The sequence below is a fragment of the Penaeus japonicus genome, unplaced genomic scaffold, assembly GCF_977035675.1.
Source record: "Penaeus japonicus unplaced genomic scaffold, GWHDUDI00000001_assembly GWHDUDI00000028, whole genome shotgun sequence".
Classification (NCBI taxonomy): domain Eukaryota; kingdom Metazoa; phylum Arthropoda; class Malacostraca; order Decapoda; family Penaeidae; genus Penaeus; species Penaeus japonicus.
The window spans coordinates 258,653-283,883 of record NW_028234430.1 but is presented as its reverse complement, the minus strand read 5'-3'; the positions used below and the strand labels follow the sequence as shown (position 1 = coordinate 283,883).

At 39.8% G+C, this 25,231-nt stretch overlaps 1 protein-coding gene across 5 annotated transcripts in view; it reads right to left on the bottom strand.

Annotated features, from left to right (window-relative positions):
* Positions 1-25,231, bottom strand: part of LOC122254995 (uncharacterized) — a 194,766-nt gene that overhangs the window by 6,822 nt on the left and 162,713 nt on the right. For 3 of the 5 annotated variants that reach the window (XM_086553151.1, XM_086553152.1, XM_086553153.1), the window contains 8 exons: positions 4,557-4,834; positions 4,280-4,354; positions 3,700-3,816; positions 3,163-3,279; positions 2,867-2,992; positions 1,275-1,334; positions 252-335; positions 1-15 (listed from right to left, as the gene is read on the bottom strand). The exon at positions 1-15 is cut by the window's left edge and continues 117 nt beyond it. In XM_086553151.1, coding sequence (XP_086409277.1) covers positions 1-15; positions 252-335; positions 1,275-1,334; positions 2,867-2,992; positions 3,163-3,279; positions 3,700-3,816; positions 4,280-4,354; positions 4,557-4,834 — 872 coding nt within the window. Of the gene's footprint in view, positions 16-251; positions 336-1,274; positions 1,335-2,866; positions 2,993-3,162; positions 3,280-3,699; positions 3,817-4,279; positions 4,355-4,556; positions 4,835-7,890; positions 7,990-25,231 lie in introns of all 5 variants that reach the window. The other 2 variants (XM_086553150.1, XM_086553154.1) reach the window with 1 other exon arrangement.

The following is a 25,231-nucleotide window of genomic DNA, read 5'->3' as shown; positions in this document are numbered from 1 at the left end:
TTCCAGGTGTTGCTCCTGCAAAATAAAATCTTAATTAGTTCTAACATATTATACATATAAGATTCGAGATATACTTCATACACACATATGTAGCCTAATGTACTGTGCAATTGATTCCACTGAATGCAAATCTATCAATCTCTTTTTATTGTTGTTGATGTTGCATCTACATCTTGTATCTCCCTTTGGCCAGGAGTGACTTCAATCCCTGTGTATTTGTACTTCCGCTTGACTTCCAAAGGAAAGGTTACCTCGGCTTGCGTCAGCTGCTCCTCCATCTCCCTCACCTCCGCCCTCAGCTCCCGAATCTTCCTGGCTCCTTCTTCCAGACGATCCTGTGTGCGAAAGGGGCCCGGGAGATGACGTGCAATCTCCTCCTGTCTCTCCTATGCCCACTCGTCCTCCCATTTACTCTCACTCTCTGTCTCTATATCTCACTTTCTCTCTCTGTTTCTCCATCTGTGCTTGTGTGTGTGTGTGTCCATCTCTCTCTCTCTCTCTCTCTCTCTCTCTCTCTCTCTCTCTCTCTCTCTCTCTCTCTCTCCCCCCTCTCCCTCTCTCCCACTCTCCCTCTCTCCCTCCCTCCCTCCCTCTCTCTCTCTCTCCCCACTCCCAGCTATCTATCTATATCTATATCTATCTTAGTATTATATAAATCTGATGGATATAAAATACATTTTCTATTCTGTGCGAAAATGTATTTTTCCCACTCCCTCGACCTATCCCTCCTCTCACTCTGTATCATTCTTTCAACCTATTTTTACCCAACCTATCTTTCTATCTTACTCTTAACCGATCTTTCTATCTGTCTCTCAACTTTTCTTTCTCTCAAGCTATCTTTCACCTAGTCTTCCTCTCTCTCTCTACCCATCTTTCTCCCAACCTTTCTTTCTCTCGAACTATCTTTCTCTCAACCGATCTTTCCATCTTCCCCCAACCTTCCCATCCCCCCTGTTGCACTTTAAATCTAAGTTGACTTTTGAAGCATCAATATAACTTTCAGTGTAATAGAAGTTACATTTAAAGCATCATCATCTTCAGAACAATGGAAGTTAAACTTAGAGCCTTAATATCATCTTCAGTGTAACTGCAGTTACAAAAACATAAATATCATCTTTGCTGCAATTGAAGTTATGTCTAAAGCATTAACATCATCTTCAGTGCAACTACATTTACGTTAAAAGCATTAATATCACCACTGAAGTTAATTCTCAGAATTATTATCACCCTAAGTGCAATGCATCATAAGTCATAAGAATTAATATCTTCCTCACTTTCGCATCCTCGCCCTCCGACCTGTTCGTCGCGTTCCCAACGTCCGCTGTGTGTTGCTCCTGTAAAGTAAAGGACTGTTGTAGGGGATGGGATCCCAAGGGCGGCCGTAGGAGCCGCGTGAGAGCAAGTCTCGCGCTTCCTGTTTCGGCACGAAAGTATAATTAAGGGTTCGATGGTCAAGGGCAGGATAGAACTAAAATGAATTAAAAAGTGGTAGCGTATAAACGTTCAATAGCATGGCCAAAGCTGGGTGTTGTATCGACTGAGTTCACTAAATCAGAAATCAACACAAGCCATTCCTCTAAAAATATAAACGAGTAGAATTCATAGAAGGCAGAGATTTCACCAATGTCATCATTACAGTTCGTAAACCAACATAATAACTATTTACTCCATTAATTCACCAAATGAATTCCGCCAGGTAAGTGACATCATTAATAATTAAACTCAATAAAAGCTCAAGCATCAAAATCACTACCGTACTCTAATGTTGTCACGTAAACAAGGATGCTTGGCTACAAAAAGGCAAAATAAAGTGAAATAGAAAAATAATCAAAGTGGATAATCATACGTTTCTTCAAAACCTTCAACTTCTTTAAAAAAAACGTGAGAAAATAAAAGCATAAGCCAGTTTTCAAAGTTAATATTAAATCATAGCCATATAAAACAAAATAAACCTCCATAAAAGCAATCTCAATAAAAACATAGATAAAAAATACCTGTAAAAATGCTCGGTCTCCAAAAGTGCAAACAAAGAAAGCCAAGAATAAAAATCCGTTAAAAAAAATGTCGGCTTTCTGAAGGAAAGACCGACCGTAACACACTGAGCCAGGGTACTGTGCAACTGCCCTAAGGTCGTTCACCCGACCTTTTATACCAACAAGGTCGTGCGCCAACCTTGTTTCGTCGAGTCTGCGCAGCAAGACTCGTTTTACTAGCAAATTTCGTCTGCTCTTAAAGACGTTAAGGCTTTTCTTTTCGTTTCTTTACATTGTACTTATTTGATAGATTTAAAAAAAAGGGAGGTTTAACATAAAATTACATAATATATCTTATAGAAATAAAAGGAACTTAACATATATACATGATTTTAAATGTAAAAGCAATAAAAATTACGTGGACTAGCCAACAAGACTTTGGCGCCAACAACCCAAACGGAATTTTCCGTCGCCAGTAACCAAAATAAAAGTCCGTTTTCAGACACTGGTGATCTTGACAACTCCAAGCCTATATGGGTATGGAAAAGTCATCCTCCTCTTCAGCCAGTAAAACAGCATCTCGTCCAGGGCGTCTGGATCCGATGTCAGCGCCTCCTGCAGGAAGTTCCTCTGCATCTTCGCCTTCGTCTCTGACAGGATCCTGACTTCCTGGCGCCATGAATAACTCGGGAATCTGGGTAGGAGCCCGACACAGAGGCGAGATCGGCCGAAGAGAGCTGAAGCATCAGCTCACTACACTGTCACGCCTTCTTAACGGGACGGGTATTGAACCATGTAGAAGTACATATGTGTGAATACAATACTTCTTCATTATTTCTCTCCTTATTTTAGTCTCTTTCTCTCTCCTCTCTTTTCTTTCTTCTTACTCTTACCTTTAGCTCTCTGATCTCCCTTTCTCTGAGACATAGGATATCCTTCAGTTCGCTGTTTTCCGTCTGCAGATTAGTCACCTCAGTCTCCGTCCTACTCCTCTCCCGTCCTTGCTCCTCCTGCATATCCTGTAGAATACAACACTGTAGGGATGTCTCTGTCCTAAAGGGATTAGGGAGAAGAACCTAGCATCACAGGCAAAGCAAATGGAATTGCACAACCAACCAGTCATCTCGCTTCGACAAATAAAATCGGGTTTAAAAAGGGGCTAATGTATTTCGGAAGCTCTTGCTCTTACCTTTAGCTCTCTGATCTCACTTTCTCTGAGACATAGGATGTCCTTCAGTTCGCTGTTTTCCGTCTGCAGATTAGTCACCTCAGTCTCCATCCTACTCCTCTCATGTCCTTGCTCCTCCTGTAAGAGAAGACAACACTGTAGGGATGTCTCTGCCCTAAAGGCTTGAGGAGAAGAGCAAGGCATCACAGGCAAAGCAAGTGGAATCGCACGATCAAGCAATAATCTCGCTTCGACAAATAAAATCGCTTTTAAAAAGGGGCTAATGCATTTTGGAAGCAAAGAAAATTGCTCATCGTGTTCCATTTCATTTGCACAAATCCTGCAACCTTTTCTCTCTTCGTTTGGAATAGTTGAGGTTCACACCTACAAGGACTTATTCAGGAAGCTCCAGGTTCTCCAGACAACAAGCTACTAATAACACAATGCTATCTCACACTAACTCTCCTCTTTCTTAACCATTGTTCTATATCTGTCCCTTTCCTCTCCTCCTTTCTCTCTGTCATTTCGTCCCTCTTCCTCGCTCTCTCCTGTGCATACCTTGAGTAATACAATCTCCTCTTCCTTCTTCCTCAGGTCTTCCTTCAGGTCTCTGGTCTCCTTCTGTAGATTCACTGTCTCGCTACTTTTCGCACTGATCTCTCGCTCTCTCTGCTTCTGGATGAGTATAGAAGAGGTATCATAAGTACTCAAAAAGACAAACGAAATGAACTTTCTCTCTAACATTACCCCCCCCCTCTCTCTCTCTCTCTCTCTCTCTCTCTCTCTCTCTCTCTCTCTCTCTCTCTCTGCTCATGTTGTTGCTCATAATTGCTTCGCTCATGATAACAAACATCTCCTTCCTGACATTGTCAGAGGGAAAGCTGATAACCACAAGATAAGGAGATTGGAGTCGTAAAAGAATAAAGCCGATCAAATACTTATAAAAGATTAGCCGTCACCAAAACCCTCACATTTTGCTTTGCATTTCATTCTATTTACTCCCCTAGCTATGGATTTTAGAAATGTTTTCTTTGATTGCTATATTTCCTGTCATTCCACTGATTTTTCTCTATCTTTTTATTATTATCAAATCAAAATTATTTCTATCTTTTAATTCATTTTCTCTCCAAAAACTCACCTTAAGCACTTGGATTTCTCTTTGCAATCTGATCCTTTCCTTCTCGGTTGCAACCCAACCTTGTGCCACATGAGTCTGAAAGTGATCAATATTCAACAGATAAATGCATTAGCATGTTATGTCTCATTATTAAAAAAAAAAAAAAAAAAAAAAAAAAAATCCTTTTGTGATTTAGTAACAGTGCCACTCAGTAACCATGGCACTGCCCATGATGCACAACTTTGAAAACCAATGGTGACAGAGGAAGGACCACAGTCTGACCAATACAATCTATTACCATGGACACGCTTTGGAAAAGTTCCATGCCATGGCTCTCTGTGGAGGAAGATCTCGGCATCAAGTCCTGCGGAGTCCTTCCACTCTTATTCTTCTTGTACGTGGAAGCCCCAAATTTCGTCAACATGAATATAGCGAGGAGATGCCCTTCTGAAGCTGCTTCGTGAAGGGGCGTGTTGCCATAATCATCTGCAGCATCCACGTCGGCCCCGCCCTCCCGAAGGACTTCCAGCACTGCCGTGTGTCCCTTCCAAGCTGCCTTGTGCATTGCTGTCCGCCCTGAAGGTAAACTTGACTGTAGAACTTGTCAATGTTTAAATGTTGCTCTTTAATGAAACACTTGTTTCATTTTCTTATTTTCATTTTTATTCAAATTTGTTCAGAAATAAGTGAGATGTGAATGTAATGATATAGGTTGTAAATATAATGATAAAAATATGATATATATTTAAGAATATATTATATAAATCAAGATATATATATGATGATGAAATATAACAATAATATTAATATATATAATATATATATATATATATATATATATATATATATATAATATAGAGAGATATAGAGATATATAGATATATAATATATATATATATATATATATATATTTATATATATTTATATTATATATAAATATATATATATATATATATATAATATATATTATATATATATGTATATATATATATAAATATTTATATATATACATATATATATAAATACAAATATATATATATATATATATATATATATATATATATATATATATATATATATATATATATATATATATATATATATATATTTATATATATATATAATATATATATATATATATATATATATATATATATAATATATATATATATATATATATATTATATAGTATATATATATATAATATATATATATATATAATATTATATATATATATATATAATATATATATAATATATTATATATAATATGTATATATATATATATATATAATATATATATATATATATATATATATATATATATATATATAATATATATATATACATATATTATATATATATAATATATATATATATATATATATATATATATGTATTATTATATATATATATATATATATATATATATATATATATATATATATACATATATATATATATATATATATATATATATATATATATATATATATATATATATATATATATATATATATATATATACATATAAGGAGAAAGGAAAGAGAAACTGAGAGGGATAATGAAGAGAAATAAATATGATGAAGTGTGGGAGAAGGAGAATTATACAGAAAATGAAGTGACAAAGAGTAGAAGAATTATATAGAGAATGTAAAGTGACAAAGAATAGGAGTAGGAGAAGGAAAATTGTACAGAAAATATAGTGACAAAGAGTAGGAGAAGGAGAATTATACAGAAAGTATAGAGTGAAGTGACAAAGAGTAGGAGAAGGATAATTATACAGAAAGTATAGAGTGACAAAGAGTAGGAGAAGGAGAATTATACAGAAAGTATAGAGTGACAAAGAGTAGTAGAAGGAGAATTATACAGAAAAATAGTAACAAAGAGTAGAACAAGGAGAATTATACAGAAAGTATGGAGTGACAAAGAGTAGAAGGAGAATTATACAGAAAGTATAGAGTAACAAAGAGTAGGAGAAGGAAAGTTATGACTGGAATGGTTCTGAGACTTGCGAAGATAAAAATGAAAAAGAAAACTGTGGTGATGATGTTAATGAGAATCAAAATGAGAAGGGAACTGAGGTTAGGAATGAAAATTTCAATGCTAATTTGAATGGCAACAATTATTATAATCATAATGATTATGATATTAATGATAATAATGCTAATTAAAATATTTATGATAAATACAAGCAAAAAGGAAAGCTTATGAATAAGCATGAAATGACTATAGAATGAAATGAAAGGGATGGAAAATGATGAAGAAAATGAGAGTGGAAACAAAATCAGGAAAGTATTCATGAATGAGAATCATCATGATTTTAAGAATGATTATGATCATTATAATTTTAATGCATATTCTAATGGCAATGATAGGAATTAAAATAATAACCATAATGAAAATAAGGATCTCATTATACTTCTATCATTGTTTTTGGAATTAGTATTATCATTAACATAATATTTATAATGAAAGAAATTATGATATCAGTCATAAGAATTATCAAAAAATAATAATGGCCATTCTAACTAGTCTGATATTAATATTGATAATAATAATGATTGTTATTGTTATCTTTAATGTTTTTATATAATTATAATCAATGTTATTCTTAGTCATCATTATCATTATCATCATTATTATGGTTATTTTTATTAGTATTATCATTATTATAATAATCAAACAAAATAGGTAATATCTTTTTTCGTATGAACTTATATTATTGTTATTTCATTTGGATTTGTTATCTTTGTACTTAGCAAACCTAACTTAAGTTGCGAGAAGAGCTATTTTGTAAAATTAATGCTAAGTAGTGCATTTCTCTTAACAGCACCTGCATAACCATGTTTGTTGCAAGCAAGCTGTGAGCAGACTTGGGTGTTTGCAAGAAGGAAGAACAAGGAAGCCATCGTGTTATCCTCATTGTCATTACCATCATGATTTACCGACACTGGTACTATGAGTGATAAAGACCTCACAACTACAACAAAAGCATGTAGAAGAACAAGAACAACAGGATTATCAGCAAAATTATCAATGATGACAAGAGGAAGGATAACCTATGATAATAATTTCAATAGAAATAGCAGTAATATGAAAAATTAAAATAGTGAAAATTCTAACTATAACAATAATAATAATAATCATAGCAATGATATGTATAAAATCATATATAAGAAAAATTGAAGTAAAAATAAAAATGATATCAATAATGAAAAGAGTAAAAGAGGAAGAAAAAAGATGAATGATGAAAAATGACAATTACACTAAGAAAATTCTTGAAATAATAATATTAAAAATGTAGTTGTAATAAATGATAAGATATAAATGTATAATAATAATGAATATTTTTATGATAATAATAATCATAACATTGAAATACATATGATAAATGGTAATGAATATGTAACATTTACAAATAATTCAAATAAACAACTAAAACATAAGGAATGGATATATAGAAAAGAATAATGAATGATGAAGGAATGAGAAAAGCTGATGATAGAGATATCCTTATTAGATCTGAATAATAATTGTTATAAATTTCCATGAAGACAAAAAAGAGAAAAGAAACAAAAGCAAAATTCTTCTGGTGCCTTTAAGAAGTCACTCGCTTTCCAATCGCCTTACCATTCTTATCCTTGGCGTTCACTTCTCCGCCCTTCTCAAGGAGCGTCTCAGCAACAGCATCTTGGCCGTTCAAGGAAGCAAGGTGTAAGGGAGTCCCACCTGGGGGAGGAAGAAGCTTCTGTTAGACGTCTGTTTGTGAGTAATGAGCGTGAGAAGGGAAGTGAGGATGACAATGCGAAGGTGAATGTGAGTGAGAATGACAGTGAGAAGGTGAATGTGAGGGAGAATGAGACTAGTTTTAGGAATGAGATTAAAAGAGATGATTAGGGTGATAAGGGTAAGGGCTAGGAATAGTATGGATATTTTGAATATTAATAAAATTGCAAATACTTAGAATGTTAATGAAAATAAGAATTATGAAAAGGTATAGAAACAAGAAGGAAAAGAAAAAAATATATAATGTATGATAATCAGAAAGAATATTATAATGAAAATGAATGTTTGATAATTATTTATCAGTAATATATATATTATATATATATAATATATATAATATAGAGAATTATACAGAAATATAGAGTGACAAAGAGTAGGAGAATTATACATGTGGGGTTTTCTTGCCACATTCGTGCAGTAAATAAAGATGTTCTTTAGCCATTGAAACACGTGGTGTTGTTGAGCGTCTGCTAATTTATTCAGAAAATCATATTGATATAAAATGATTTACACTTCTGTTTCAACGCAGTTAAAATATATAGTCTTCATAATGGAAAAACATACACCTGATAAATGGTGTAACATAAACAAAACATGTCTTTCTTGTAGTAAATAAGCGTAAAATAAAAAACATCAAATATTGGTGGAACATGGGAGACATTACGTATGTCAAAGAAAACGGACCCGCCGTTCGGGGGGACTTAACTAAACTTTTATATTTCTAAATTTATTACTATCATTATTCATCATCACCATTATTATTATCCTTGTTATCATAAATATGTCATTACCATTATCATTAGTTCTATTATCATCATGAAAGTGTTATCATCAACATTATCAGTGATGATTACTTTATCATTAATATTGTTATCATTACCACCATCAACATTATGAAACTTTTCATTATCATCATTATTGTTGTTGCTTTTGTTGCCATTACTTTCTCCATTATCATCATTGTCTTTGTCATCACTGACAAAGACCTCGCAACAACACCACCAACAAAAGCATGTAGGAGAACAAGAACAGGATCACCATCAAAATAACAATAATAAGAAGAAGGATGATAACAATTGATAATTTAATAGAAATAGTAGTTATAATAATAGTGATCTTCATGAAATAATAATGAATAGCACCATTGATGATGATTATGATTGATGAAGAGGATGATCATATTTCTTTTAGATAATCATGAAATAATAATGATATTATCAATAATAATTGAAATCATCATGTAGTGATGTGCTTCGCCCCAGCCATCCCTCCAGGACCAATGCACGAGTTTTCCCCTTTTGTCGCCACGAGGGGGAAGCGGCGCCAAGAGATGGCGTTGCCCTGGAGGGCCTACTACTCGCTCCCTCCCTGGAAGGAGGGCCTACCACATGCTCCCTCCCTGGAAGGGGGCCCATAAATACCCCTGCGAGGCCCTGGATCGACCCACTCGTGTATGAGACTTTGAATGCCTCACACCCTGTTCCTATAACACAGCAACAAAAAATTATAAGTCTTGTGACACAGGAGCTACCCTGGTTTCCGGGGCCTCTCGTCTTGCTCGACATTTTTGTTTCTGTGTTTTAAAGTAAATCAAAGTCGAGTAAAACCTGTTTTTTCAGACTTTTGCACTTTTAGTGCCTTGCCTGCACCTTCAGTGCTTTGTTATTTGAAGGTAGCACGAGACTACAGTAGTTGTAGTTAGCCCCCACCCCAGACCCGCAGCTCTCTTCTACCACAGGGTAGCCCTTACGGGCTGACCCCTGGGTAGGGAGGCCCAGTAGTCTGGGGCGTCCTTTGGGCGCAACTTTTCTCTCCTCCTGAATTTTTCCATTTTTCTGTGTGACTTTCCTGAGCCTACGGGAGTCTCCTTGTGAGCTCCTGTATTCGCTTGGGGGGTGGGCATTAACTTACCGTCCCTCGCACTAGGCAGGTTCGGCGGTAGGAAGGTGCCTTACACACAACTCCGATCCCTTAGTTGGTACTGGAGAACGCAACCAGGCTTCCGCTAAGGGGGGGTGAGGACGCTTAACAGAAAGACTTGTTTTATTTTATCCTCTCTTAGCTATTGGGATTAGGTTGATCCAACAGTTAAGGGAAAAGGTAGTCCCCTCAGGACAACGGGCTTTGGCCCAGGGTTCGGACCTGGTCCGATACCCAGTATGATTGACTCCCCGGCTACCCTTCCTCCTCCCCAAGGAGGAGGGGCGACTCAGAACCACTCTAAGACCACTTTGACCAATAATGGAACCCCGACCAATGACCGACCCAGACGACACATTAATATCCCTCCCCAGAACGCAAGGTGCGTGAACATCCGTTGCATGAAAGAAAATCAATCCTTGCAGAATGTCAACCCCTTTATCATTAAGAAGGTCCTTGATGGTCAAGTGGGAGGCAGTTTTGATTTTGTCCGAAAGTTGCGAGATGGTAGCCTCCTTGTGAAAGTGCAATTTAAGTCTCAGGTTAATGATTTACTTAAGCTGACGCAGATTCATGACATTACAGTAAAAGTAACTATTCCTGTTGGCCCAAATACCTGTAAGGGAGTCATCTTTCACAGGGATTTGAGGACAATGGAAGAAAGCGAAATTCTTGATGCCATGAATGACCAAAACGTTGTGGACGTAAATTGCATGACCAAGAAAGATGGGAATGTGCGAACAAAGACCGGATTGTGTTTCTTGACCTTTGCTTCAAATAAAATTCCAAGTACTGTCAAAATCGGATATGAGATTGTTCAAGTACGACCTTACATTCAAAAGCCAATGCGGTGTAATAGATGCCAAAAATTTGGACACACCTCATTAAGATGCAATGATAAGGATACTAACAAATTCACTTGCGGTAAATGTACTGGAGATCACGATACCACTGAATGCACGGAAAAGACACTCAAGTGTGCTAACTGTGGAGGTCCCCATCAGTCAGGCTCTGCTGAATGCAGTAGCCTGAAGAAGGAGACTGAGACATTAGCATACATGAGAGAACATGATGTTAGCTACCGTGAGGCCAAGAAGAAAGTGGAAGGTTTGACAAGCAAACCCAATACTTCTTACGCCTCAGCAGTAACTAACACTGTTTCCAGTGCAAGCAGTGTTAATCAGCAGCTCGCAGTTAAGGACCAGGAAATTGCAGAATTGAAAGAAACGGTAAAGGACTTAATGAATCAGATTAAAGAATTGAACAAGACAATTAAAGAAATTGCTGAATCAACCCAGCAAAAACAGCATCTTAAGGAGGTCGATACCAAATCACAATCCGGATCGCACCTTCTAGTCCAGGCGACCCCCACTAGAACTTCGCCTGGTGGTAGTTCTGCTCGTAAGAGCAGATCATCCTCCGCCGGGCGTCTCTCTGGTGGAGGGGAGCAGGCCATGGAGACTACTGTCTCCAAAAATTCCCGAGAGAGGCCCTCGGGAAGCGAGGGAGAGGAGGAGGCGCCTCCCTCCCAAAAAAAGAAAATAAAAACCACCGGACAAGGCACTCCCAAACCCCATAAAACGTAATCCACGCGTATACCATCATACAATGGAACTGTCGAAGTCTTAGATCAAAATTAAACTCTCTTAGATTATTAGCCTCGTCCTATGCTCCCGATATTATCGTACTACAAGAAAGCCATTTAAACGACCAAGTCTCTGACGAGGTCGTATCGATAAGAAACTACCATCTTTGTAGAAAAGACCGAGAGGGAAGGGGTGGAGGCGGAGTCGCCATGTACATCCACCAGAATCTCCCTTTCATTGAAGTGACGATTAATTCTACTTTGGAACACGTCGCATGCAAAGTAAAATTCAATAACACGTATCTGACTATATGCTCAGCTTACTGTCCACCTGATAAAAGGTTAATCTATGATGAGCTTTTTGCTATTCAGGACAGTCTGCCAAACAATAAATTAATTCTAGGAGATTTTAATGCTCGTCATACATCATGGGGTTCCCCACGGGTGAATGGTAGAGGTGAGCAAGTAGTTAAGTTGATCAACGACTCTGATCTGGTTCTTCTAAATGATGGTAGTCCAACGCGAATAGACGATAATACCGGTAATTTGAGCTTTATTGACCTATCACTGGTTTCCTCAACACTAGCAGCCAAGTGCCTGTGGCACACCATTGACGACTCGTTGGGAAGCGATCACCTTCCTATTTGTATTCAATATTCATGCGACACCTCGAGGACGCCTTCAGCACCCAAATTTAACGTAAAAAGAGCAGATTGGGTCGCCTTCACAAGGAGCGTCAAGCTCGAAGTTGTTGGAGAAACCATTGATGATAAAGTAAACAGTGTTCAAAATTGTATTATAAATGCAGCAATGGCAACCATACCTAAGACTTCGACAGATAGCGTTAAGCATAGAGTTCCATGGTGGACACCAGATTGCCGCAGGGCGCTATGTGAACGAAATAGGGCCTACAGGCTTTTCCATAATAATATTACCAACGAGAACTTTCGCAAATACAAACAAGCGAGAGCTAGGGCTCGTAGAACAATCAGACAAGCCAAAAGAGACTCCTGGCGAAGCTTTGTCTCTACGATTAACAGCAATACAAAGTTATCAGAGGTTTGGTCCACAATAAATAGAATAAATAGAAAAAAGTCATCAAATAAGATCAGAAATATCATTCATGAGGGAATTAATTACGATGAACCTAGAGACATTGCTAACACAATCGCCAGGCAGTTCTCTTATACAAGCAGCTCGGAAAACTACAACCCTGCATTCCTGACCACCAAGGAAGCAGCCGAGCTGCAACCAATTCACTTTGCCACAGGAGATAATTTTGATTACAATAAAGACCTTACAATGAATGAGCTTGTCGAGCCCTAGAAGCCTGTAGAGGAACATCCCCAGGCCCCGATGAGATTCGATATGAGATGATAAAGCATCTTAATCATGATGACATGATTAAGTTGCTAGAAGTGTACAATGATATTTGGAAAAGCCAGACTTTTCCAAATTCATGGCACTTCGCCCACATCATTCCCATATTGAAAGGAGGGGAAATCCCAGATCCGCCATCTCTTACCGCCCAATTGCGTTGACAAGTTGCTTATGCAAGGTCATGGAAAGAATTGTTAATAGTAGGCTATTGCATTTTTTAAATACCAGAAATTTACTAGTTGACGAGCAGTGCGGCTTCCGAAAGGGACGCCAAACTCTCGATCAGCTAGTAAAACTGGAAAGTCATATTCATGAGGCATTTGCCAAAAAGCATTTTTTGATATCAGTATTCTTAGACATAGAAAAAGCCTACGACATGACTTGGCGACATGGCCTACTCAGAAAACTTTATGCTTTCGGATTACGTGGAAACTTGCCTTGTTTTATCCAAAATTTCATTACTGACAGAACGTTTTCTGTCAAATTATTTTCTGACAACGTCACTTTCTCGGACATTTTTGTCCAGGCAAACGGGGTCCCACAAGGAAGTGTCTTGTCTCCAACATTATTTTTATGTGTAATAAATGACATTTTACCATCTCCTCCTCGGAATCTTAAATACTCACTGTACGCCGATGATTGTGCATTATGGCACTCCAGCAATAATGCAGAGTTCTCGGCAAATCAGATCCAATTGGCACTGGATATGATTCATAACTGGGGCCTCCAGTGGGGTTTTAAGTTTTCCATTAAAAAGAGTATTGGCGTGGTTTTTACACATAGGAGAAAGCCCAACATCAGGCTAACTCTAGACAACCATCCAATACCTATTCAAAATTCAGCTAGATTTCTTGGACTACTCTTTGATAGTAGATTAAATTGGAAAGACCACATTGGTCAGTTAAAGAATAAATGTCAAAAAGCACTTAATTTATTAAAGTGCATTTCTGGACACAAATGGGGAGCTGATAGAAAGTCTTTACTGATGTTATATAAATCCCTGATTAGATCTAAAGTAGATTATGGGTCAATCGTGTATGGCTCGGCAACGAGCTCAACTCTGAAAGGTTTGAATGTTGTGCAGAATGCGTGTTTACGCGTCTGTCTTGGAGCCCTTAAGTGCACTCGCACCGAGCGCCTCGCGGTAGAGTCGGGAGTACTCCCCTCCGTCTTAGACGCGGCCAGCTTGCGCTGACCTATGCCGCAAAGGTAGCCAGGCAGCCCCAACATCCCAACAGGGATGTTTTGCGCCGGCAGGTAGGGCCCCAGTATCGCGGCGGGAAGCCGCTGGGCAATAGACTCCATGACCTCACAGAAAAAGTCGGTATAGATCTCTCTACCATCGATACCCTGGTTCAATCAAATATAGCACCGTGGGAGACACCCAATTTTTCTACAGTTGTAGACTGGCTACCATCAGCCAAAGCCACGGTGTCGGAGGTGGAGGTACGCCAGAGGTTCAGAGAGATCCTAATTAAACATCTTTCCTTTTTTCATTTATATACCGACGGGTCCAAGACAGACGAGTGTGTGGGAGCGGGTGTATGGTCGACTGAATGTCAGTTGAGATTTCGATTACCGAATCATACATCGATCTTTCTTGCCGAACTATTTGCAATAGATAAAGCTTTAGATTTTGCCCTATCGACGACCCACGATAGAATAGTCATTTTTTCAGACTCGTTAAGTTCAATTAAAGCCATTAAATCACTAGAAACCACCTATAATGAAATACAGGGTAATATCATTCGTAAAATGCATAGTGCCAATAAATCAATCAAACTGATATGGGTACCTGGACACTCGGGTATCCATGGTAATGAACAGGCTGACAAACTAGCCGGGTCGACTGGCGATCTGGAGCCTGGTATTATCCACACAGATCTCAGGTGTTTTGTCTCTTTTATAAAAGCAAAAATCCATCTCCTGTGGCAGAGTGAGTGGACCGACCTCACCATAACCAACAAAATCAAAGAAGACACCGAACTGTGGGGCACAAGCCACAGAAGAAACAGAAGGGAGGAGGTGGTGTTAGCCCGGCTCAGGGTAAATGCCACCAGAATAAACCACCTCACTCCATACATAGAAAAAAATTTCCCTCTACAATGCCAACAGTGCAATACTTTTTTTTCAATCAAGCACATGTTAATAAACTGCAATAAATACAACAACAATAGACAAACAATTAAAAACTACTTCAGAATAAAGAACATAGAATTCAATATAAAAAACTTACTATCAGACAATGAAAAAATAATAAGTAAAGTAATCACTTTTCTAAAGGAGACAAAACTTTATGACCTTATATAGATTGATAAAATAAAATGGAATCATTGGCTTAATAACCTTGGCCTGTGCCGCTGGTTGATAGCCAATAAATCCAACAAGCAAGCAAGCAAGCAAGCAAGCTGGATCGACCAGCGACACTCGTGTATGAGACTTTATATGCCTCACACTGCACTCAAAACACAGAAGCAATAAGCTATAAATCTGGTGCCGCTGGAACTACCCTGTCTCAGGGCTTCTAGTCTCGCTAGATATTATTGTTTCTCTGTTATCTAAAGTAAAAAATAAAGTAAAGTACTGTATTTACAGTTTTTTGTACTTTGCCTGCACCTTCAGTGCTTTATTTTGAAGGTGACACGAGACTACAAGTAGGAGTAGTCAGCCCCCACCCCAGACCCGCAGCTCTCTTCTGCCACAGGGTAGCCCTTACGGGCAGACCCCTGGGTAGGGAGGCCCAGTAGTCTGGGGCGTCCTTTGGGCGCAACTTTTCTCTCTCCCTGAATTTTTCTATTCTTCTGTGTGACTTTCCTGAGCCTACGGGAGTCTCCTTGTGAGCTCCTGTATTCGCTTGGGGGGTGGGCACCAACTTACCGTCCCTCGCACTAGGCAGGTTCGGCGGTTGGAAGGTGTCTTACACACAACTCCGATCCCTTAGTTGGTACTGGAGAACGCAACCAGGCTTCCACTAAGGGGGGGTGAGGACGCTTAACAGAAAGACTTGTTTTATTTTATCCTCTCTTAGCTATTGGGATTAGGTTGATCCAAAAGTTAAGGGAAAAGGTAGTCCCCTCAGGACAACGGGCTTTGGCCCAGGGTTCGGACCTGGTCCGACACCCAGTATGATTGATTCCCCGGCTACCCTTCCTCCTCCCCAAGGAGGAGGGGCGACTCAGACCCTTTCTAAGACCACTTTGACCAGTAATGGAACCCCGACCAATGACCGACCCAGACGACACATTAATATCCCTCCCCAGAACGCAAGGTGCGTGAACATCCGTTACATGAAAGAAAATCAATCCTTGCAGAATGTCAACCCCTTTATCATTAAGAAGGTCCTTGATGGTCAAGTGGGAGGCAGTTTTGATTTTGTCCGAAAGTTGCGAGATGGTAGCCTCCTTGTGAAAGTGCAATTTAAGTCTCAGGTTAACGATTTACTTAAGCTGACGCAGATTCATGACATTACAGTAAAAGTAACTATTCCTGTTGGCCCAAATACCTGTAAGGGAGTAATCTTTCACAGGGATTTGAGGACAATGGAAGAAAGCGAAATTCTTGATGCCATGAATGACCAAAACGTTGTGGACGTAAATTGCATGACCAAGAAAGATGGGAATGCGCGAACAAAGACCGGATTGTGTTTCTTGACCTTTGCTTCAAATAAAATTCCAAGTACTGTCAAAATCGGATATGAGATTGTTCAAGTACGACCTTACATTCAAAAGCCAATGCGGTGTAATAGATGCCAAAAATTTGGACACACCTCATTAAGATGCAATGATAAGGATACTAACAAATTCACTTGCGGTAAATGTACTGGAGATCACGATACCACTGAATGCACGGAAAAGACACTCAAGTGTGCTAACTGTGGAGGTCCCCATCAGTCAGGCTCTGCTGATTGCAGTAGCCTGAAGAAGGAGACTGAGACATTAGCATACATGAGAGAACACGATGTTAGCTACCGTGAGGCCAAGAAGAAAGTGGAAGGTTTGACAAGCAAACCCAATACTTCTTACGCCTCAGCAGTAACTAACACTGTTTCCAGTGCAAGCAGTGTTAATCAGCAGCTCGCAGTTAAGGACCAGGAAATTGCAGAATTGAAAGAAACGGTAAAGGACTTAATGAATCAGATTAAAGAATTGAATAAGACAATTAAAGAAATTGCTGAATCAACCCAGCAAAAACAGCATCTTAAGGAGGTCGATACCAAATCACAATCCGGATCGCACCTTCTCGTACAGGCGACCCCCACTAGAACTTCGTCTGGTGGTAGTTCTGCTCGTAAGAGCAGATCATCCTCCGCCGGGCGTCTCTCTGGTGGAGGGGAGCAGGCCATGGAGACTACTGTCTCCAAAAATTCCCGAGAGAGGCCCTCGGGAAGCGAGGGAGAGGAGGAGGCGCCTCCCTCCCAAAAAAAGAAAATAAAAACCACCGGACAAGGCACTTCCAAACCCCATAAAACGTAATCCACGCGTATACCATCATACAATGGAACTGTCGAAGTCTTAGATCAAAAGTAAACTCTCTTAGATTATTAGCCTCGTCCTATGCTCCCGATATTATCGTACTACAAGAAAGCCATTTAAACGACCAAGTCTCTGACGAGGTCGTATCGCTAAGAAACTACCATCTTTGTAGAAAAGACCGAGAGGGAAGGGGTGGAGGCGGAGTCGCCATGTACATCCACCAGAATCTCCCTTTCATTGAAGTGACGATTAATTCTACTTTGGAACACGTCGCATGCAAAGTAAAATTCAATAACACGTATCTGACTATATGCTCAGCTTACTGTCCACCTGATAAAAGGTTAATCTATGATGAGCTTTTTGCTATTCAGGACAGTCTGCCAAACAATAAATTAATTCTAGGAGATTTCAATGCTCGTCATACATCATGGGGTTCCCCACGGGTGAATGGTAGAGGTGAGCAAGTAGTTAAGTTGATCAACGACTCTGATCTGGTTCTTCTAAATGATGGTAGTCCAACGCGAATAGACGATAATACCGGTAATTTGAGCTTTATTGACCTATCACTGGTTTCCTCAACACTAGCAGCCAAGTGCCTGTGGCACACCATTGACGACTCGTTGGGAAGCGATCACCTTCCTATTTGTATTCAATATTCATGCGACACCACGAGGACGCCTTCAGCACCCAAATTTAACGTAAAAAGAGCAGATTGGGTCGCCTTCACAAGGAGCGTCAAGCTCGAAGTTGTTGGAGAAACCATTGATGATAAAGTAAACAATGTTCAAAATTGTATTATAAATGCAGCAATGGCAACCATACCTAAGACTTCGACAGATAGCGTTAAGCATAGAGTTCCATGGTGGACACCAGATTGCCGCAGGGCGCTATGTGAACGAAATAGGGCCTACAGGCTTTTCCATAATAACATCACAAATGAGAACTTTCGCAATTACAAACAAGCGAGAGCTAGGGCTCGTAGAACAATCAGACAAGCCAAAAGAGACTCCTGGCGAAGCTTTGTCTCTACGATTAACAGCAATACAAAATTATCAGAGGTTTGGTCCACAGTAAATAGAATAAATAGAAAAAAGACATCAAATAAAATCAGAAATATAATTCATGAGGGAATTAATTATGACTCACCTAGAGACATTGCTAACACAATCGCCAGGCAGTTCTCTTATACAAGCAGCTCGGAAAATTACAACCCTGCATTCCTGACCACCAAGGAAGCAGCCGAGCTGCAACCAATTCACTTTGCCACAGGAGATATTTTTGATTACAATAAAGATCTAACAATGAATGAGCTTGTCCGAGCCCTAGAAGCCTGTAGAGGAACATCCCCAGGCCCCGATGAGATTCGATATGAGATGATAAAGCATCTTAATCATGATGACATGATTAAGTTGCTAGAAGTGTACAATGATATTTGGAAAAGCCAGACTTTTCCAAATTCATGGCACTTCGCCCACATCATTCCCATATTGAAAGGAGGGGGAAATCCCAGATCCGCCATTTCTTACCGCCCAATTGCGTTGACAAGTTGCTTATGCAAGGTCATGGAAAGAATTGTTAATAGTAGGCTATTGCATTTTTTAAATACCAGAAATTTACTAGTTGACGAGCAGTGCGGCTTCCGAAAGGGACGCCAAACTCTCGATCAGCTAGTAAAACTGGAAAGTCATATTCATGAGGCATTTGCCAAAAAGCATTTTTTGATTTCAGTATTTTTAGATATAGAAAAAGCCTACGACATGACTTGGCGACATGGCCTACTCAGAAAACTTTATGCTTTCGGATTACGTGGAAACTTGCCTTGTTTCATCCAAAATTTCATTTCTGACAGAACGTTTTCTGTCAAATTATTTTCTGACAACGTCACTTTCTCGGACATTTTTGTCCAGGCAAACGGGGTCCCACAAGGAAGTGTCTTGTCTCCAACATTATTTTTATGTGTAATAAATGACATTTTACCATCTCCTCCTCGGAATCTTAAATACTCACTGTACGCCGATGATTGTGCATTATGGCACTCCAGCAATAATGCAGAGTTCTCGGCAAATCAGATCCAATTGGCACTGGATATGATTCATAACTGGGGCCTCCAGTGGGGTTTTAAGTTTTCCATTAAAAAGAGTATTGGCGTGGTTTTTACACATAGGAAAAAGCCCAACATCAGGCTAACTCTAGACAACCATCCAATACCTATTCAAAATTCAGCTAGATTTCTTGGACTACTCTTTGATAGTAGATTAAATTGGAAAGACCACATTGGTCAGTTAAAGAATAAATGTCAAAAAGCACTTAATTTATTAAAGTGCATTTCTGGACACAAATGGGGAGCTGATAGAAAGTCTTTACTGATGTTATATAAATCCCTGATTAGGTCTAAAGTAGATTATGGGTCAATCGTGTATGGCTCGGCAACGAGCTCAACTCTGAAAGGTTTGAATGTAGTACAGAATGCGTGTTTACGAGTCTGTCTTGGAGCCCTTATGTGCACTCGCACTGAGCGCCTAGAGGTAGAGTCGGGAGTACCTCCCCTCCGTCTTAGACGCGGACAGCTTGCGCTGACCTATGCCGCAAAGGTAGCCAGGCAGCCCCAACATCCCAACAGGGATGTTTTGCGCCGGCAGGTAGGGCCCCAGTATCGCGGCGGGAAGCCGCTGGGCAATAGACTCCATGACCTCACAGAAAAAGTCGGTATAGATCTCTCTACCATCGATACCCTGGTTCAATCAAATATAGCACCGTGGGAAACACCCAATTTTTCTACTGTTGTAGACTGGCTACCATCAGCCAAAGCCACGGTGTCGGAGGTGGAGGTACGCCAGAGGTTCAGAGAGATCCTAATTAAACATCTTTCCTTTTTTCATTTATATACCGACGGGTCCAAGACAGACGAGTGTGTGGGAGCGGGTGTATGGTCGACTGAATGTCAGTTAAGATTTCGATTGCCGAATCATACATCGATCTTTCTTGCCGAATTATTTGCAATTGATAAAGCTTTAGATTTTGCCCTATCGACGACCCACGATAGAATAGTCATATTTTCAGACTCGTTAAGTTCAATTAAAGCCATTAAATCACTAGAAACCACCTATAATGAAATACAGGGTAATATCATTCGTAAAATGCATAGTGCCAATAAATCAATCAAACTGATATGGGTACCTGGACACTCGGGTATCCATGGTAATGAACAGGCTGACAAACTAGCCGGGTCGACTGGCGATCTGGAGCCTGGTATTATCCATACAGATCTCAGGTGTTTTGTCTCTTTTATAAAAGCAAAAATCCATCTCCTGTGGCAGAGTGAGTGGACCGACCTCACAATAACCAACAAAACAAAAGAAAAAATAGAAATATGGGACACAGCCCATAGAAAAGATAGAAGGGAGGAGGTGGTGTTGGCCCGAATAAGGGTCAATGCCACACGACTAACACACCTCACTCCCTATATAGAGAAAAAATTTCCCCCACAATGTGGCCAATGCAACAGAAATCTGACAATAAGCCACATCATGACATCATGTACAAAATATAACCATCAGAGACAACGCATTAAAAATTACTTACAAATGAAAAATATAGAATATAATATCACAAACTTATTATCAAATAATAAAAAAATTATCCAAAAAGTAATCACTTTTCTAAAGGAGACAAAACTTTATGACCTTATATAGATTGATAAAATAAAATGGAATCATTGGCTTAATAACCTTGGCTTGTGCCGCTGGTTGATAGCCAATAAATCCAACAAGCAAGCTGGATCGACACACTCGTGTATGAGACTCTGTTGGCCTCACACTGATTAAAAAACATAGAAGCAATAAGCAAAATATCTGGTGCCACTGGAACTACCCTGTCTCAGGGCTTCTAGTCTCGCTAGATCTTGTTGTTTCTTTGTTATCTAAAGTAAAAGAATAAAGTAAAGTACTGTATTTACAGTTTTCTCTGCTTTGCCTGCACCTTCAGTGCTTTATTTTGAAGGTGACACGAGACTACAGTAGGAGTAGTCAGCCCCCACCCCAGACCCGCAGCTCTCTTCTACCACAGGGTAGCCCTTACGGGCTGACCCCTGGGTAGGGAGGCCCAGTAGTCTGGGGCGTCCTTTGGGCGCAACTTTTCTCTCCTCCTAAATTTTTCCATTTTTCTGTGTGACTTTCCTGAGCCTACGGGAGTCTCCTTGTGAGCTCCTGTATTCGCTTGGGGGGTGGGCACCAACTTACCGTCCCTCGCACTAGGCAGGTTCGGCGGTTGGAAGGTGTCTTACACACAACTCCGATCCCTTAGTTGGTACTGGAGAACGCAACCAGGCTTCCACTAAGGGGGGGTGAGGACGATTAACAGTAAGACTTGTTTTATTTTATCCTCTCTTAGCTATTGGGATTAGGTTGATCCAACAGTTAAGGGAAAAGGTAGTCCCCTCAGGACAACGGGCTTTGGCCCAGGGTTCGGACCTGGTCCGACACCCAGTATGATTGATTCCCCGGCTACCCTTCCTCCTCCCCAAGGAGGAGGGGCGACTCAGACCCTTTCTAAGACCACTTTGACCAGTAATGGAACCCCGACCAATGACCGACCCAGACGACACATTAATATCCCTCCCCAGAACGCAAGGTGCGTGAACATCCGTTGCATGAAAGAAAATCAATCCTTGCAGAATGTCAACCCCTTTATCATTAAGAAGGTCCTTGATGGTCAAGTGGGAGGCAGTTTTGATTTTGTCCGAAAGTTGCGAGATGGTAGCCTCCTTGTGAAAGTGCAATTTAAGTCTCAGGTTAACGATTTACTTAAGCTGACGCAGATTCATGACATTACAGTAAAAGTAACTATTCCTGTTGGCCCAAATACCTGTAAGGGAGTAATCTTTCACAGGGATTTGAGGACAATGGAAGAAAGCGAAATTCTTGATGCCATGAATGACCAAAACGTTGTGGACGTAAATTGCATGACCAAGAAAGATGGGAATGCGCGAACAAAGACCGGATTGTGTTTCTTGACCTTTGCTTCAAATAAAATTCCAAGTACTGTCAAAATCGGATATGAGATTGTTCAAGTACGACCTTACATTCAAAAGCCAATGCGGTGTAATAGATGCCAAAAATTTGGACACACCTCATTAAGATGCAATGATAAGGATACTAACAAATTCACTTGCGGTAAATGTACTGGAGATCACGATACCACTGAATGCACGGAAAAGACACTCAAGTGTGCTAACTGTGGAGGTCCCCATCAGTCAGGCTCTGCTGATTGCAGTAGCCTGAAGAAGGAGACTGAGACATTAGCATACATGAGAGAACACGATGTTAGCTACCGTGAGGCCAAGAAGAAAGTGGAAGGTTTGACAAGCAAACCCAATACTTCTTACGCCTCAGCAGTAACTAACACTGTTTCCAGTGCAAGCAGTGTTAATCAGCAGCTCGCAGTTAAGGACCAGGAAATTGCAGAATTGAAAGAAACGGTAAAGGACTTAATGAATCAGATTAAAGAATTGAATAAGACAATTAAAGAAATTGCTGAATCAACCCAGCAAAAACAGCATCTTAAGGAGGTCGATACCAAATCACAATCCGGATCGCACCTTCTCGTACAGGCGACCCCCACTAGAACTTCGTCTGGTGGTAGTTCTGCTCGTAAGAGCAGATCATCCTCCGCCGGGCGTCTCTCTGGTGGAGGGGAGCAGGCCATGGAGACTACTGTCTCCAAAAATTCCCGAGAGAGGCCCTCGGGAAGCGAGGGAGAGGAGGAGGCGCCTCCCTCCCAAAAAAAGAAAATAAAAACCAACGGACAAGGCACTTCCAAACCCCATAAAACGTAATCCACGCGTATACCATCATACAATGGAACTGTCGAAGTCTTAGATCAAAAGTAAACTCTCTTAGATTATTAGCCTCGTCCTATGCTCCCGATATTATCGTACTACAAGAAAGCCATTTAAACGACCAAGTCTCTGACGAGGTCGTATCGCTAAGAAACTACCATCTTTGTAGAAAAGACCGAGAGGGAAGGGGTGGAGGCGGAGTCGCCATGTACATCCACCAGAATCTCCCTTTCATTGAAGTGACGATTAATTCTACTTTGGAACACGTCGCATGCAAAGTAAAATTCAATAACACGTATCTGACTATATGCTCAGCTTACTGTCCACCTGATAAAAGGTTAATCTATGATGAGCTTTTTGCTATTCAGGACAGTCTGCCAAACAATAAATTAATTCTAGGAGATTTCAATGCTCGTCATACATCATGGGGTTCCCCACGGGTGAATGGTAGAGGTGAGCAAGTAGTTAAGTTGATCAACGACTCTGATCTGGTTCTTCTAAATGATGGTAGTCCAACGCGAATAGACGATAATACCGGTAATTTGAGCTTTATTGACCTATCACTGGTTTCCTCAACACTAGCAGCCAAGTGCCTGTGGCACACCATTGACGACTCGTTGGGAAGCGATCACCTTCCTATTTGTATTCAATATTCATGCGACACCACGAGGACGCCTTCAGCACCCAAATTTAACGTAAAAAGAGCAGATTGGGTCGCCTTCACAAGGAGCGTCAAGCTCGAAGTTGTTGGAGAAACCATTGATGATAAAGTAAACAGTGTTCAAAATTGTATTATAAATGCAGCAATGGCAACCATACCTAAGACTTCGACAGATAGCGTTAAGCATAGAGTTCCATGGTGGACACCAGATTGCCGCAGGGCGCTATGTGAACGAAATAGGGCCTACAGGCTTTTCCATAATAACATTACAAACGAGAACTTTCGCAAATACAAACAAGCGAGAGCTAGGGCTCGTAGAACAATCAGACAAGCAAAAAGAGACTCCTGGCGAAGCTTTGTCTCTACGATTAACAGCAATACAAAGTTATCAGAGGTTTGGTCCACAGTAAATAGAATAAATAGAAAAAAGACATTAAATAAAATCAGAAATATCATTCATGAGGGAATTAATTATGACTCGCCTAGAGACATTGCTAACACAATCGCCAGGCAGTTCTCTTATACAAGCAGCTCGGAAAACTACAACCCTGCATTCCTGACCACCAAGGAAGCAGCCGAGCTGCAACCAATTCACTTTGCCACAGGAGATATTTTTGATTACAATAAAGATCTTTCAATGAATGAGCTTGTCCGAGCCCTAGAAGCCTGTAGAGGAACATCCCCAGGCCCCGATGAGATTCGATATGAGATGATAAAGCATCTTAATCATGATGACATGATTAAGCTGCTAGAAGTGTACAATGATATTTGGAAAAGCCAGACTTTTCCAAATTCATGGCACTTCGCCCACATCATTCCCATATTGAAAGGAGGGGGAAATCCCAGATCCGCCATCTCTTACCGCCCAATTGCGTTGACAAGTTGCTTATGCAAGGTCATGGAAAGAATTGTTAATAGTAGGCTATTGCATTTTTTAAATACCAGAAATTTACTAGTTGACGAGCAGTGCGGCTTCCGAAAGGGACGCCAAACTCTCGATCAACTAGTAAAACTGGAAAGTCATATTCATGAGGCATTTGCCAAAAAGCATTTTTTGATATCAGTATTTTTAGACATAGAAAAAGCCTACGACATGACTTGGCGACATGGCCTACTCAGAAAACTTTATGCTTTCGGATTACGTGGAAACTTGCCTTGTTTTATACAAAATTTCATTTCTGACAGAACGTTTTCTGTCAAATTATTTTCTGACAACGTCACTTTCTCGGACATTTTTGTCCAGGCAAACGGGGTCCCACAAGGAAGTGTCTTGTCTCCCACATTATTTTTATGTATAATAAATGACATTTTACCATCTCCTCCTCGGAATC